Consider the following 17,338-nt stretch of genomic DNA (forward strand, 5'->3'; position numbering starts at 1 on the left):
TCAACTATACTTCTTTAATATAGCTCAATTTAACATTTTAAATTGTTTTTTTTTGGTTTTTACTTAAAAAAATACTTTCTGATTCTGAATTAAAAATGTTTTCTTCAACTTGTTTTCAATAATTATTAATTTTTTTTTAAGAATCTCTTATTTTCAAAAAAAAAAACTGCATTAACATTTTACTAATATCTTCTAGTGAAAATTAATTATTTTTGATTTATTCAATAAATATTTCAGTTCCGATTCAAATATGTATATCAATTACAGCTAACTCCAAAATGATATATGAATACGATGAATAATCTGTAATATTGCAGAGCATTTCAATTTTGAAATTTTCACCGATCTTAAAAGGAGTGTATTTTCACTAAAATTCTAGTTTCAGATTTTCACAAATCTGGAACTAAGAAAATCTAGTAGATTGAATATAGAGTTATAGAATATAGATTGTCGATTTGATGATTTTTAGAATTATAACACAAATTTGTTATATTGCTATACAAGTGAACCTTGTGCAGGTTGCTTTACACTAATAATTAAATGTTAAATCTTTCACAAGTTGGTTCTACTAAAAAATTCAAGCAATATTTTTCATTAATTAAACAAAAATGCTTTTGAAATAAATAATTTTTTTTAGTAGTGCGTTGATGTTATCTTCCTGAAATTCTTTACTTCTTTCAACAAAAATTATTTAAAAAAAAAAAAGATCAATCAATTCTTTCCAAGCACAACTTTTTAATATAATGGACCAATAATGGATAGATTCTAAAAATTAAACTTATATTTGCAAACGAATATTTAAGTTTTAAGTAAAATGAACTGAATTTGAATTACCAAAAAAATTAATTATTTATTTTAATAAATTTCTAAATGAATTTTTTTTTGGTTTAAAAAAAAACACTTTTATAAAAATACCCTTTTGATATTTTTCGTTTTGTATTCTTTTTAAAATCTAGAAATTTCATTGATGAATCAATGTAACGAAAAATTGGTTAATTATTTTTATATTTTTCATTATAAATTATTATTAAAAATAATTTCAAAATATTTTTATTTAATTGTAATAATTTTTAGTGACATGTACAATAGTGTGCATGTGCAATGCAACTGTTTCCGCCCTGTGACTCCCATATATATATAGAATTCAATATAATTTTACATAATTATGATGATTCATTTTTTTTATTGACATCCTCATTTCAAAAATACATTTATGAATTTTTATTTAATTAAGTATTTTTAAAATATAAAAATTTTTTATTTTTGGTAATATAAGATTAAACGTAAATAATATTTAAAATAAATTTCAAAGAACCCGAAAGTGTTTTAATTTTAAAATGAAAATTACAACATCCAAAAATGGTAATACAAAAAAAAAATTAACGTTAATTAGACTTTCAATGAAATTATTCTCTGTCTGAAAATTTGGAAGCGAAGCAGGTGTAAGTATTATCTAATGTTTTTGATTAAACTTTGTTATTTTAAATAAATTTGTAAAATCTAATAAACTTCTAAAGAGTAAGTTAAATGTTTTAAAATTTCGTCATGCATTCAATTAAAATTAAGATTTAAAATTATTAAACTAAAACAAAGACTAAGCAACGAGATCCGTATTTATATACAAACCTTAAAACTTATAAAAATACAAAACGTAATGCAATTAAAACAGTCAACTTTTGTTGATTACAATATTTTACTTATGTTATTGCACTTTAAATGTTTCGAAAATTATACTACAGTCTGAAATTAGACACTCGTTCTGCCTGTTACACATATACTTTTCTCATTTTAGTTTTTAAAATACGAAATTTCTACAACTTTCGAGATATTCTTAATACAAATATCACAATTATTATTACAATAATTAAAAACTAATGAAGTTCGAATCTTCACTTACTCTAATTACTCTAAATATTTGATATTTTTATTAAAACGATTAGCTTCAATCTGATGTAATGTATTTGGAACATTTATTTAGAATTTTTTTCAGAATCAGAGTTTGTTCCAGAAATTTTCAATTAAATTTCTTCTCTCATAAGGATCTTAGTGAAATATTTAGAGAATGTACGAATAATGTTTATAATTTTTAATGAAAAATTAAGTAATATTAATTCTGTAATAAATTGTATACTTTATAAAAATTAAATGATGAAGTGAAATTCATATTGAGCAATAATGAAAATTAATTAAGATTGTTTAGTTAAATTTTAGCTTTAAATTTGTATGTAAAATACATCACTTGGAGTGGTGATAACATATAATTCAAAAATTTTTGTAATTTTCGGAATAAAATCAATTTTGAAATTTTATAATTAAAAATAATTCTTGAGAATTTTGTAAAATAATTCTAGAGATATAGGAAAATCTGCAAGATGCCTACAATATTACATTCGAAAAATTTCTTTATTTGATATTCTTAAATAGAATATGAAAATAAAAAAAAATAAAAATATTTCTTTGCCAGATCATTACCCCACGAAAAATACAAGTCTTTCTACCAGGTTTTTATTTTATTGTTTTTGCATTACTAAAGATTTTTATAGATCTTAATGGCTCTGAAAATCTGATTATTACCCGGAATTAATTTAATTACTATTTGAATTTTATATTAAAATATTGCAATATCTATGTATATATTTCCATTGGTTACAGTATCTATCTATACTTTTTTTGAAAGACATTTTCAAATTTTTTCCTTCATTCCAATTAATGCAATGAATATTTTATATTTAATTTATTTAGATATAATATAAATATTAACATACATATGTATATGAAATAATATGACGATATTCATTTCCGTTTAATTTCTTGTGTATAAAATTTTGATGAAAGAGATTATTCTTTAATATTTTTGTTTTTGTTCATTATTCTTTCGTATAATATTATTATATTAAAATTGCAACTATTTCATCTTCAACGTTCTTAAATAGAATGAAAAAATATAATTAATATACATAGATGAAAAGTACCGCCACTATTTAAAGATATTTTAATTTATTTGAAAACAAGAATTTTTAATGTGAATTCTAATGCCAAACAAAATTTCTGTTTAACTGAATTTAATTAATTTTGTACAAATTGTATTGCTAAGAATTTGAATAATAACTGTTGCCATTCAAGATATAATTTTTTGCACCTACATTCGTTTACATTATATTGAAAATATAAAATTTCTAAATTATAATAAGTTGAGTTTCTGGGATTATTAATGAAAAAAATTCAAAATATTTAAAATATTTTCATTAGTACGACAATTTTCACTGCCTTGCTATATCAAAACTATAAAACATTTTATTTCAAAAATTTCCTATGAGTTTTCCGTTGAACATTTTATAAATGAATAATGAAAATAAATCTAGTTATAAAAACATATAAAATCTTTAAAAATATTACTTATATTAAAGACTTTTTGAAATGGTGCTTAAAATGGTGAAACGACACATAAGAAAATTATTAATTTGTAAATGTAACAGAAGAAGATAAAGGAAATTCAAAGAAATATTTGAAAAATCTTTTTTTTTTTTATTTTTTTTGGATTTAATATTAAATATGTGTGTTTAACTAGTTGTTAAAATAAACTTACATTTTATTATTTTGTAAATCAAGCTTATTTCTCATAATCTCTAAAAAAAAATTGTACAATCAAATAACTTAAATACATAATATTAGTTTAAATCGTTAAGAATGAAAATTGTTAAGTTTTGTTATTTAAAAACTAATATTTTTTTTTTTACTTATAATTAGCTTAATAATACAGTCAAAGCATCTAAAAATTTTGTTAAATCTGATTGTCTTATCTGTATAACAGATGTTTCAAAAAAATCTTGTAATATTAATGAATTACTTTTTTGTGCTGCCTGTTCAAATGCTTTACCAAAAAAGTTTTTCGGAGAGTCTTCTGATATAGGCGGTATACCTACTAATAAATTTAAACCATGTTCAACATCTATGGGACAACTTGCTACTAAAGGTAAATCAGAAGCACGTCGATTTCTTGACGTTGTACAATAACCATTTAATATAAATTTTGCTAAAAACGTTAAACCATATGGATAAGAAAAATATGGATTCTCTTCAGTTAATATATAATATAAAAACGGTCCTGCCGAATGTATTTGATGCATTTCTAGACTACTTTGAACTTGCCTAAATATGGCTGATAGTAATAGTTTTGCAGAATCTATCCCATCAGTTAATATATCCTTATTATTTTTTGGTAAACTATCTAAAGCTTCTAAAAAGCAATCTTCTGGCGTTTTATCTTTCTTTACAGATTCTAAAATAGCTAACATAGCATAAACATAATCGGCGGCAGAAAATTTATTTCTGTAACCAAAATGCAATGTGAATGATCCGTAAGTAATTTCAGGAATATCATATTTTTCAGCCAATTTTTCGATCATTTGATAAAATTCTTGTCTTAAAATCATATCCATTGAAGAAAATGTTTGTTTAGCTTGTATTAATGGCAAACCCATTTCAACAAAAAGTTCCTGTAGACGTTTTTCACCCCGCAGTGTCCATAATTTTAACTTGCAAGCACAATACATTGAATATCTTAAATGATAATGGAATATAATTAAATTTTTAATGCAACATCGAAAAAAAATACTAAATTTTGAAAAACATAAAGTGGAAATAATTATTTAGATTTTCAGTTTTATATATTAACATAGAATGAAACTTACCTCATAGATTCGTGTACACTCCAATGTCGATAGAGTGCTAAATGCAAATCATTTTCAAATGAAATTTTTTGGGCACTTTGATTATTTATATCATTTGTTTTATTTGCTAATCTAGACACGTGACTTTGCATATTATCTAACTCAAGAGTATAAGTTGAGCTTTCAATTTTACCAAGAACTAATTGTTCAGTAGTTCCCACAATAGCCCACCATAAAAACTCAATAGAATCCTTAGAAAGTTTCCAAGCCAATTCAAATATAGTCATTGATGAACTTCTACCATAATAACTATATTGCGTGTAATCAAACATAATACGATCACGTTCCTGTTCCCAGGACCGTTTTTCACGTTGTTTTATTATTCGTTTCTCATGTCTTTGAGCAAAATCTAAGTTTTCATTCTCTGAGTCTTCATCTTCTTCATTTTCACTTTCATCATCAGATTCCCGAAAAATTGAGTCAAATTCAGGAATTTTTTCTTCTGGATTTTGACTAGTTAACATACAAACCTAAAAACCAATTTTACATATTAAATACAAGTGGTTTTCATATTTTTTTCTTTTTACCTGTCTATCACTGTAAATATTACAAACATCTAATGGACGATGAGAATCACAAACAAAAAAAATTACATCTTCATCGGGTTGCAAAAGTTCAACTAGATCAATGCAACCACCACAATTGATCAAAATAACATATTTGACATCTTCACGATTTTCTTCAAATGCTCTCTTTAATCCAGCTATACCCATAATTGGTACCATCGAATACACCATATGATCATATTTGAATAAGGATTGTAAGATTTTACTGGCACATATTGCATCGATATCATAATTTACTATTATTAATATCCTTTTGCCCATTAGAACATTATAAAATTCTTGGCGCAAATCTTGAATGAACATTGTTTTATAATAACTATAATTTATTTTACATTTAAATTGAATTCACATTTATTCATTTATTTAATATTGAATACTTTGCTAATCATTTCAATAATATGGATTTGAAAATTCATACTCTTTGCAATTACTAACAAAATACAAAAATTTTTATTTAATTTAATATTTACACACAAGACATTTATTGCAATGCAAGTTCAAATTAAAAATCAAATCAAAGAAAACAAACTGTCAAAAACAATGGGGTTGAGTTTTAAAATTTTTGCGGGAAAATTTGACAACTTAAATTACGTAAAGTTCACATTTACGTTTTAGATTTTAAAACGCATGACGGATTTTATAGATTTAGAACTTATATTTTTGTTTTTTTTTTATTTTTCTTATTTTATGTAAAGTTTCTTAAATTTTCTGTCAAATTAATTGTGTAAAAGATAAAATCATGGTTTTCTACCATGGCGAGCATAAATAGAATATACTGCTAACTCAGGGCTGTATCTCGTAAAGAATGTTTTTGTAATTTTACAACTAACAACACAGTCTAATATGGAAATGGTTAGTATTAATATTGAATTTTTAATATTAAGGGCTTAAAAATTAAAAAAAAAAATGATTTAAACAATGTTATAAATTCCAGCAACGCATAATTTATAGGCTTATTATGTAAAATGAATTCCCAACTCGTCGAAATTTTTTTGACAATGCTGGTACAATTATGGCCTCTGTCTTAATATCCAAAATACTATATCATTAGATAATTCAGCAATAATAGCTGTCACAAGCCTCCCACTTTTCTAGTTTTACATTATATAGAATTGTAGATTATAACATACGTGATATTAAAGTTTTTTTGATGATTTACTTTTACTTCGGATATAGAACCTTATAAATAAGACTAAAAATAAAGTAAAATATAATTGTATATATATTTAAATTATACAAACTAATTATCGTTTATTTCTTTCATTTTATTAAGCTTTCATTTATAATATTGTCGATTTTAAAATTATTTTTCATAATCATATTTTATTTTATTTTTTAGGTATATATATACATTTAAATAAAATTCGATTCATAATATTTTTTGATATACATTTAAAAATAATATTAATTGTTTAAATATTAAATAATATACAAGTAGCATTTATATTTAGTAATTAACATTTAAAAAGAAAAAAGTATACATATTTATACATAAAGTAATTTTCTTTATGTTAGATTAAATAGAACATAATGGTATTATTATTTTTGAGTTTTTTTTTTTTTATTTTATAATGCATAATTATGTATACGTAACATCGAAAATAAATGCCATTTAAAAAAAAATTTAATTACATAATTTGAAATATAACAAATCAAAAAAAAAAAAAAAAGAAAGGAAACATTAAAACATCAATTAACCCAATATATAAATGGAATGTTTTAAAAATTAAAAAAAGTTGTTATATGTATAATATAATTCTAACATAATTTTTTGTTATAAATTTATAAAATAATACAACATTATATTTAAACTAATTACATTAATAAGTACATAAAAATACATTAAAATATATTTAAAATTAAAAAGAAACATATAGATGTTAACATATAAAAAAAATTACATAATATAATCAAACAAATACAATTAAAATCATCAAATAAAAATTTGACTAAAATATTTATAAAATTTTATAGTTTAAATAAGTAGTAAAATAAAGGTGGATATGCCTTTTAATTAAAAAAAAAAGTTCTCATACATGTTAAAATTAGATTAAATATTTAATAAAAATAAGAAAAATAAAATTTTGCTAATATTTAATAAAAGAGTTTTTTTTTTTAAATATTTTTTATGCCAAAGAAAACATAAATTGAATTATAAATCAATAAAATAGATAAAATATCAGAATCAAAATACTTTTTAGTTTCAGTTTCGTTGCATTGCTTCATTGTAAATAAGAAAGGTTCTTTTTTTATTGTTTTTTGATAATTAAGCAATTATTGAGATTATTTATTTTTAAATTAGAAGATAGTGCTTTTATGTAAATAATTAAACATTTTTTTTTCCAAAATATTATCAATATTTAGATAATTTTTTTTGTAACTAATATAAATTTGTCAATATATTTAGTATAACTATTCCTATAATATCATATAAAATTATTTATTTTTAACATTTAATTTTTTATTTCGTTTTTAATAAGCTTAATATTATGTTTTAAAAATGCGTAAATGCATTTTGTTTTTCAAAAAATCTTAATATTAAAAAATATCATATTACTTTTATATTTTGTTTTAAAATCTGTATGACTGTTTAATTTATATTTAGAATAAGCCAAAATATAAGGCACTTACATTCATAAAGGAAAACGAAAATTTTGTTTAAATCATTTAGAATGTAAAATTTCGTAATATTTCTCTTGTTTTACTGGAATGGTTTTTTTTCATTTTATTTTAAACGCACTTTTGTTTTAATATTATTATTAGATTTGACTTAATAAATTTTAAGTTTCGTCAATTTTATTTTTTCGCTTTTGTTTTTGTTTTAATTTTGTGATCTTGTACCACGCATTAAAGGTACCAATAAGGATGGTGGACCAGCCTGTCTTAAGAACGGATGCGTTAATAATTCTGTAGCAGTTGCTCTTTGAGCTGGATCTCTTACTAACATTCTATCTAAAAATGATTGAAGACGTGGTGAAACTTTATGAGCATTTCTTAAATTTGGTGGTTGCATATCACGTATACGTCGCATTGCTTGTAATGGTGGCTCATTAAAGAAAGGTGGTTCACCATCAACCATTTCTATAACCATTATACCAAGTGACCAAATATCTACTTCTGGACCATATGGTAAACGTGATATTACTTCCGGTGACATCCAATATGGTGTTCCAACTAAAGATTTACGTTTTGGTAATTCTTGTGATACTTGAGCACAAAAACCAAAGTCAGATAATTTTACACGCCCATCTGCTGCTAATAATATTGAATCAGATTTGATATCACGATGTATAACACCCTAAAAATAAAAAATTAAATGTATATATTATATATATAATTTTCTCAATTCAACTACATATGTATGTAATTCATTTTATATTTGACTGTATACCTGAGAATGCAAATAGGCTAACGCTTTTAAACATTGTTTGCACACAGTTGCAATTTGTTCTTCGTCCATTCGAGAATGCGTTACAATATCAGTTAATGCACCGCCTTCTAAATATTCCATGACCACCCATAGCTCATCATTAACCAAGAAACTGGAATATGTTTCAACAATATTTGGGTGATGATAATCTCGCATTATTACTACTTCATTAAATAAAAGTTCTCGTCTTTGTTGTTTTCTCAAATCCATTTTCTTAACTGCAACTTGTCGGCCTAAAGAAAAATCAAAATTATTATCAAAATAAAAATTTTTGAAAGACTTCATAGTCAACAAAAATACTAAATATCAATCTCTACATAACTATATGTTCATTGTGAAAATTCATTTTCAAAATAGATGCTTAAAGATTCTTTTGAAGAAATTTTTATTGATATGGCAATAATTCAATATTGTGCGTATGTCAAATAAAATCCTACATTAAATAGTATTGTTGAAAAGCTTTTTATTATATTGTTTACACTAATATAAATATAAATATGATATGGATTTTTAGAATATCTCCTTTTGAATTTTGTCATAAAACTAACACAGTTCAAGGCCTAAATATTTTTTGACTGTTCTTTTGTCTTTTTGACGTAATTCAGTTGTTAATCGTTTTTAGCACAAATAAGTGTAGAAAAAAAATTTAATTAAGATTGTGGATGAGTTTATCCACAATAGAAAATGTTCAATCCTGAAGAACATGGATTGGAATCAGACTTCCAATTAACCAAATTTTCAACATTGCGAGGATGAGGATGTAAAATACCACAAGATGTTTTAATCAAATATCTTGCTGGTACCGAAATAGTTTTAAGTAGTGATAAGAAATCCAAACAACATGAAAAGAAAGATAATAAAGAAGACGACATATCGATAGGTTTGTATTGAACATATTCATATTATAAAATAAATAAAAATATGTACATATAATATGTTTTTTATTTGTAAAAAATTAAAATTTTCAATTGAATTTTAGGAGCGGGAATGGATTCAGCAATAATACCTTTAGTTCGGCACAAAGATTTATTTCTTGTTCAAACAGTTGATTTTTTTTATCCTTTGGTAGATGATCCAAGAACTATGGGAAAAATTGCTGCGGCAAATGTATTAAGTGACGTTTATTCGGTTGGCGTAACCAAAATTGATAAATTAAGTTTGATTCTTAGTTGTCCGACAGAATTTTCAGATCACCAAAGAGATATAATTATGCCATTAATAGTTGAAGGTTTTAATAATTTAGCCGAAGAAGCAAATTGTAAGCCAAGCATAAGAAATATTGCAACAAATCCTTGGTGTATTATTGGAGGAATCGCATCATCTGTTTGTTCAAGGAATGAGATAATTGCGTAAGAAGTTTAATGATCACGTGAAGCTGTATTAACCTTTTTTTAATAAATTTTTGTTTTTAGACCAATCAATGCAATTCCTGGGGATGCAATTATATTAACGAAGCCTATCGGAACTCAGATTTCAACGAATTCATATATTTGGATGCAAGAGCAAAATGAGAAATATGTAAAAATCAAGGAATTTTTCACGGATGAAGATATTAAACAAACCTTTTCTATTGCAACAACTTCAATGTCATATTTAAATAAAATTGGTATATAATATATACATATTTCTTATAGACTAAAACTAAATTTTAAACTTTTATTATAAAATCTTTTTGCAGCATCTGAATTGATGCATAAATACAATGCGCACGCTGCCACGGATGTAACGGGTTTCGGTCTTATCGGACATGCAGAAAATTTAGCAGAATTTCAAAAGGCTAAAGTAGACTTTTTAATTACAAAATTACCGATAATCAAAAATGCTAAAAAAATAGCCGAAATAGTGGAACAAGCTAGAAAATTAATGATAGGCAAAGCAGTCGAAACTTCAGGAGGTTTGTTAATATGTCTACCGAAAGATAATGCCGAAAATTTTTGTAAAGAATTTCATATTTTAACAAATGCAAAACAAAATGCTTGGGTGGTTGGAGAAGTCATCGAAGGTAATGGAAAAGCAAAAGTAATTGAGAATCCCGAAATAATCGATGTTGACTTTCAAAATTAATATGTATGTACTTACGAGTATGTACTTACAAACTTGTAAAATAATGTAAAATTTTTTAAAATTTGCTATCAAAATTTCCAATACATGATAAATATTTCATAAAGGTTTAAGGCTGGGAAATATTTTGAAATTTAATTTATTTTTTGGAATTCTGATAGGATTATTTTTATAAATTTTTTATATTGAAAAATAAAACAAAGTGCTTTAAAAAATTGATAATAAAGTTTTCTGTTTTTTTGATTATTTGAACTTGAATATTATTTTAACAATATAAAAAAATTAATGAACAGTTAAAATAGAAAAACTAACAAAAATCGAACTCGTATTTTCCCTTCCACATTATCTTATTGTGTGACAATGCAGCAACAATTAATGTATAACCTTAATTGCTGAAATTGTTCAGTGAAACCAATTGTTCTCATAAAAGATATGCTCATATGTGTGAAGGAATTTCTTCATACATATAACAAATATATTTTTTTTATTCAGGTCACGTAAGAGAAGATAGATTTGAATAATAAAGAAAAGCAAAAAACAAAAAAGAAAATTTTATACGAGTAATAAGAAAATGTCAGGTAAATAAGAAAATTCAAATTGAAACGAAAAGTAGGTAAAGATAACAGAAAAATCGATAATCTATTAAAAACATGCATTGAGAACTTTCTTTTATGCAGTACGGTATTATTGTCATACATTTTCCAATTATGTTTCATGCTTGAGTAGTATAAAATTATTCTTACCTGTTGATTTATCTGTTGCAATGCAAACTGTTCCAGTTGAACCTTCTCCAATTTTCATGAAATTTTCCAAATTTTCTCTAGGATCACCAGCAGATACCACCATTTGCAAAGCAGCTCGAAACTAATTTAAATATTTATTATAATTTTATCCTTTAAATCAAATTATTTATTATTAATAATTAATACAAACCTGTTCATGCGTTAATCTCTGCTCTTGTTTTTGTGGTACAGTTTGTTGATTTGTAACACTTGGTGTTATAGATGCTGTCCCACCACTAGAATTTGATCCTCTTGAACTTGCTTTGGCATTACCATATGATGAAACACTTGTTACATGCCCATGTGGATGTGAAGTGTGGATTTGATGTTGATGAAAGTGTGTTTGAGCTGGATGTGGAGGTGCTACCGTTATATTTTGATTTTGATCATTAGCATTATGTATTGAATTTCCTGAAGGTTGTACAGATGTAACGGAATTTCCAGTTGGAGGAGGAGGTCTATTTGGAGGTTGAATTTGGGTTTGATTTGTTTGCATACTTAACATAGGAGCCGCGTGTATATATCCCTGCTGATATGTCTGTTGCGGGTTTATATTAGTGTTACCAAACTGCTTATTTGTACTAGATATTGATCCAACAGGTGAACTTTGTGGTTTTTGCGATCGAATATTTGGTGGGGGTACAATATCAGTATGAATACTTAAATTACCATTTCCATTGAAAGTTTTTGCTATATATGACTGTGAATCAGCATGAAATTGACTTGGTGGAGGAACAATATGAGACTGATTTATTCCAGCAGCCGACTGTGTCGAATTAGTCCAAGAATTAGTATTTTGAACATTTGGATTTATTTGCAAATTTGTTTGATTTGGTAAAGGTTGTTGTTGCTGTTGAATTATTGTCGGTTTTGCCATATACGTTCCATCTCCGCGACGAATTGTCGGATATTGTTGTTGCTGAATCATACTAGATTGTGCTGGTTCTTCTGGTACAGCTGGAGGAACATTTGCATTGCCACGTAAATCACGTCTTGCTCTAGGTGGACTCGAACTCCTTAAAGAATTGGATCTTGCTACGTGAGACGTTTTCGGTAAACTAATTCCTCCATTAGTCGTTGCGGATATATGAGATAAACTAGTTGCATTTAAAGTATCATCAATTTTATTGTTATTATGATGAGGTCGCACTATTGTTTTCAAATCTAATATTTCTGTTGGTGTTATTTCAGATGGATCAACTAAAGGAAGTGGACGGTTTGTTGATTTTAAAATTTGATTATTTCCAACAATAGACGCCCATTGCAAAGGTAAACCTATATAGCGACCTTCCCGCTTATCGAAACCAGTATGTACTCTATGTTCAAAATTACTTGGCATAGAAATTTGAGGTTTCTTTTTCTTTTTTGAAAACATATTTATTTGCTGCAAATATTTAATATAAGTTTATGGTATAGAAAGTTATATCGTATACTTCAAAGTACTAATTAGATTCCAAGTATACAATGCTTCGCACTATATTAAAACAGAAAATTTTTATCCTCAGTTACTTATTATAAAGTCAAATAAATTTATTAAATGCATTTATTCATAACGCACACGGATTTTATCGATTAAACAACACGAAAATTTACAGCCATTAACGGAGATTAACTTTTTAATGCAAAAAAAGGGTACTCCAAGAAACATTAATTGTCGGAAACATCAACATAAAAAAAAAGTCCACAAGAAACTACGATTTTTAATAAAATTGTTTTTGATCACAACTTAAAACTGGATTTATATTTTAAATAACGTACACAAAAATTTTAAAATAATAAAAATAATTATTTAAAAAAATGAACAGTCCTCTGCGATAAATAAAAAATAAACAAATACGAAATTAAAATATATTGACGTTGGTTAATGGAATAATTTTTTTGGAGAGTTTTTCTTAGCGAATGGTTGAAATGTCAAATGTAGAAATGGCTGTGTAAATTTGAATTTGTGGAAATAGAACGCTATCTACCGCTAATGGGAACAACTTCTTTAAAATTTAACTTAATCCCTAGAGATGCCAAAGGTCCTGATAGATTTATTAATTTATTGAATCATTATTGTTTGTAACCCATTTTATATAGCAATTATGTTGGTGGACAATAACGGAAATAAGTAAAAATTTTATTTACTAAATATAAATCATTGTTTTCGTATAAAATTCACATTTTTTAGCTCGAAATATCTAAGTTCTTTTTGATAGATTACCGGTTTGAAGGTTGAACAACCGAAATTTACAAGCAAATTTTTTTAATAATGTAGAGATTGTTTTGTAGAGGTTATAAAAATTTATTAAAGTTGTAAAGTGTACCATTTTAAAACATTCCTATAAGCAATTCTTTTGAGTACAAGAAATTTGGCAAGATTGGATTGTGCATTAAATGTTATGTAAGGTTGTTTTATTCAAAGTAAAAATAGTATGCATGTGTCAATAGATTGAGTGCCATTTACATATCTATTTTGTCTAAATCCATAATTTCAAACTGAACTAAATCGTAAAGACCAATTTTAAATGCACAAAGTCGCGTTTTCCATTTTTTTCAACTGGTCACCGGAAATCAAATATTTTGGCTATTCTGCGATAGTCGATAATTTGAAGTTTAATTTTGACATTTCATAGTACCAACTAAACTCTCCAAAATTCTTTCCTTCCTGTTTTAAACTTCAATAGACAAGGTAAATTTTATATTTTATTTAAATAAATTTTGTAAAATTAAAAGCATTAAATTATCTTAAATTATTTGGTATTGTTTAAAGTAAGAGCGGTTCTTTACATATAGTTCAATTAATAACAAAAAATTTCGGCTTATTAGTTTTTTTGATAAATATGCAGCATGTGAAAATAAATTTGTCCGAATTCATATGTTAGTTCTTTTCTAAATGTATTAAAACAGAATTTTTATACTTTTAGATGCCCGGAGTAACAGTAAAAGATATTGATCAACACGCTGTTGTTAAAGCTGTAGCTGTCTTTTTAAAAAAGTAAATATTGATTGAAAAAATAAATACTAACATAATATGTGTATATATCTACATACGTGTGTAACCTTAAAAATTTGTTTTAGGACTGGTAAACTAAAGGTTCCAGAACAAATGGATATCATAAAAACAGCCAAATTCAAGGAATTAGCTCCAACAGATCCAGATTGGTTTTATATTAGATGTGCATCAATTTTAAGACATCTTTATCATCGTAGTCCAGCTGGTGTTGGTTCAATCACAAAAATTTATGGTGGACGTAAACGTAATGGTGTTCATCCATCACATTATTGTAGAGCAGCTGATGGTGCAGCCCGTAAAGCTTTGCAATGTTTAGAGCATGCTAAATTAGTTGAAAAACATCCAGAAGGTGGCCGTAAATTAACATCAACCGGTCAACGTGATTTAGACAGAATTGCAAATCAAATCGTCTCAAAACAACGTGAAATCAAATAAATTTTAGGGATGTATTCCAAGAAATTAAGAAAAAAATAAATTTTTAAATATATTGGAATTTAAGTGTTTTTTATAACAAGTTTTCTAACTCTGAAAAATGTGAGCCATAATATTTTGCCAAGTTTTTATAGAAACGTCATCATCATAGACTTGAAATTTGTAATTGAATTTGTAATTTGGATCTCTGAAAGTCGTGAGTGAATTTGCGAATAGAAATGAATATGTAATTCCATCTGAATCCATGTAATCTTGAAATCTCAGTTCCTTAAATATATTTCTTGAGGTTATGGAATAATCAAAAATTTTCGGAATAAAATATTCGAAATTAAAGATTCTATACTGAAAACCTCAACAATTTCGAATAACACTCCATCGTATGTATCATCGAATATCACTTCAGACTAAGCAATTATTATGTCTTAAAACTTAAAGTAAAACCATTACGAATTATCACATCTTAACATTTGCAGATTTAGGACTATTTTTCATAAGATAACGTTTGCTATCAATAACAGATATTAAACTAGTTAATATTTTTTTGTTTGTATAATATTTATGAACTATGGTAATTGCTGGGGTTGGGTGTAGCTCTTACCCGCAATTTTAAGCATTAAAATCTTTGGATCTTATGGACAAATATTTTGAATCTTTTTTAAAGGACAAAATTAAAGAAAAACATTCCATTTTTTAAATAATACTTTTTATACATAATGTTCATATTTTTTTTTGCATTTAAACAAATAATATTACCAATTTATTTTATTTCCTATGTTCAAATAATATTCAATTTGTATAGAATGTACACATATTAATACATACATACTTAAATATAGACACTTAAATGTTTTGGAAACTTTCAACATAAAACAACCAATTATTCAAAATACACATAGCTAGTGACCTGGAAAAAGAATATTTATAGTAAGGCAAATATTTTGGAAAAAAAAATTATTGAAAAATAAATTTCAAATAAAAATATTAAATAAAAGCGTTTCGAACTATTATTTTTTTTTTGTTCAGATTTTTTTTTTTCAATGTGGCAACTAAAACAAAACAAATTTATTGTATACTTTGAGTCAGTTAATCCATAATATAATGTCTTTATGCCATCACTTATCTTGACTTAAATTTTCCAATTGGGGCTTGTTTTTTTTTTTTTTTTGGGGGGATTCCATACATTTACATAGGTAGGTACGTTATGTGTTTATTTAGATCCAAGGATTTCAGATTAGGAGAAATTTTCATATCAACATCATTATTATGTAATGGTAGTCGCAAACATATATTAGCAGTTTATTGCAGTTTACTGAAAATATATGTATACATTATGTATAATATATAAATTATGAATTTGGGCTAAATTAAATTATGTAATTTTTTAAAAAATTGAAAAAAAAAAATTCAATATAATTTTGTTGAATTTTATTTGTTTAATATGTAGAATTTTAATTAAGAGTATCCTTTGTATGTATATTTAATAATTTTATTTTTTTTTATATTTATTTATTTACTTTTTTTTTTGTTTTTGTTTCTTTTTAATTTATATTTAAACATTCTTTGTTTCTTTTTTTAATTTTTAAGTTAAAAATAGAGGTTATTTTGTTTAGTTGTATTTTTTTTTTCTTAATTTTTTTCTTTTTAAATAATTTTAAATATTTTTAACACCTTTAAAAATAATTAAAATTCATTTATTTTTTGTTTTGAAGAATTTAGATGTATGTATAATAATATAATTTTATATAATATATATATATATATATATATATATATATATATAATTAATAATTTTTTATTTGATTTTTTAATAATTCCTAATAAGTTTTTTTTTAAACAATTTCAATGATTTTTTTTTTTAACACAAATCAAATTTTATTTTTTTGTCTATCACTAATATGTTACATTACAGAAGGCTTTTTAATAACAAGATAAAAATAAAAATATTTTTATAAATATAACAATTAAAGGGTATTGTAATGCACAAAAATTTTATAGAGACCGTGATATGGATAATTTTTTTTTGTTGTTTCCTGAATAATTTTAATAAATAAGGCTATTGATTATAGTACATAATATATTTAAAAATCAAACAAAATATGTAAATAATAATTTAATTTCTATTTGTAATTATAATGTGATTTCTTGTTTTATAGTAAAAATTATTATATATTGCACGCATATTTTATGAGAATTTCAAAATTTTTATTTAGTCAGATTTTGGACGGAAAGAGAAATTAACATAAAACATATTATATAAATATTAAAAATTTCTTTTCTTGTAAAACTTTTATTTATATAAATTAAATATTTTATGAAAAATAAAAAGATAATTATTTTTTTTT

The 17,338-nt window shown here is 24.5% G+C and overlaps 4 protein-coding genes across 4 annotated transcripts; 2 read left to right on the forward strand and 2 right to left on the reverse strand.

Annotated features, from left to right (window-relative positions):
* Positions 1 to 3,564: 3,564 nt before the first annotated feature.
* Positions 3,565 to 5,716, reverse strand: LOC129611388 (cell division control protein 45 homolog). The gene is made up of 3 exons (XM_055524524.1): positions 5,258 to 5,716; positions 4,692 to 5,200; positions 3,565 to 4,560 (listed from the first exon to the last, which is right to left on the reverse strand). Exons 1-3 carry the CDS (start codon positions 5,597 to 5,599, stop codon positions 3,744 to 3,746), a joined length of 1,668 nt encoding a protein of 555 aa, XP_055380499.1. The 5' UTR covers positions 5,600 to 5,716; the 3' UTR covers positions 3,565 to 3,743.
* A 2,181-nt stretch (positions 5,717 to 7,897) lies between these two features.
* LOC129611280 (serine/threonine-protein kinase PAK mbt) lies at positions 7,898 to 13,376 on the reverse strand. The gene is made up of 4 exons (XM_055524343.1): positions 11,721 to 13,376; positions 11,531 to 11,651; positions 8,688 to 8,959; positions 7,898 to 8,594 (listed from the first exon to the last, which is right to left on the reverse strand). Exons 1-4 carry the CDS (start codon positions 12,942 to 12,944, stop codon positions 8,118 to 8,120), a joined length of 2,094 nt encoding a protein of 697 aa, XP_055380318.1. The 5' UTR covers positions 12,945 to 13,376; the 3' UTR covers positions 7,898 to 8,117.
* Positions 9,251 to 11,008, forward strand: LOC129611281 (selenide, water dikinase 2). Its single transcript, XM_055524344.1, has 4 exons — positions 9,251 to 9,606; positions 9,706 to 10,075; positions 10,139 to 10,332; positions 10,405 to 11,008. The coding sequence occupies exons 1-4, from the start codon at positions 9,411 to 9,413 to the stop codon at positions 10,788 to 10,790; spliced, it is 1,146 nt and encodes a 381-aa protein (XP_055380319.1). The 5' UTR covers positions 9,251 to 9,410; the 3' UTR covers positions 10,791 to 11,008.
* Positions 13,377 to 14,183: 807 nt separating the features above from the next.
* LOC129611384 (40S ribosomal protein S19a) lies at positions 14,184 to 15,057 on the forward strand. Its single transcript, XM_055524517.1, has 3 exons — positions 14,184 to 14,240; positions 14,476 to 14,546; positions 14,630 to 15,057. The coding sequence occupies exons 2-3, from the start codon at positions 14,476 to 14,478 to the stop codon at positions 14,997 to 14,999; spliced, it is 441 nt and encodes a 146-aa protein (XP_055380492.1). The 5' UTR covers positions 14,184 to 14,240; the 3' UTR covers positions 15,000 to 15,057.
* Positions 15,058 to 17,338: the final 2,281 nt, after the last annotated feature.

Source organism: Condylostylus longicornis, unplaced genomic scaffold (assembly GCF_029603195.1).
Source record: "Condylostylus longicornis isolate FDR11 unplaced genomic scaffold, ASM2960319v2 ptg000049l, whole genome shotgun sequence".
Taxonomy (NCBI): Eukaryota; Metazoa; Arthropoda; class Insecta; order Diptera; family Dolichopodidae; genus Condylostylus; species Condylostylus longicornis.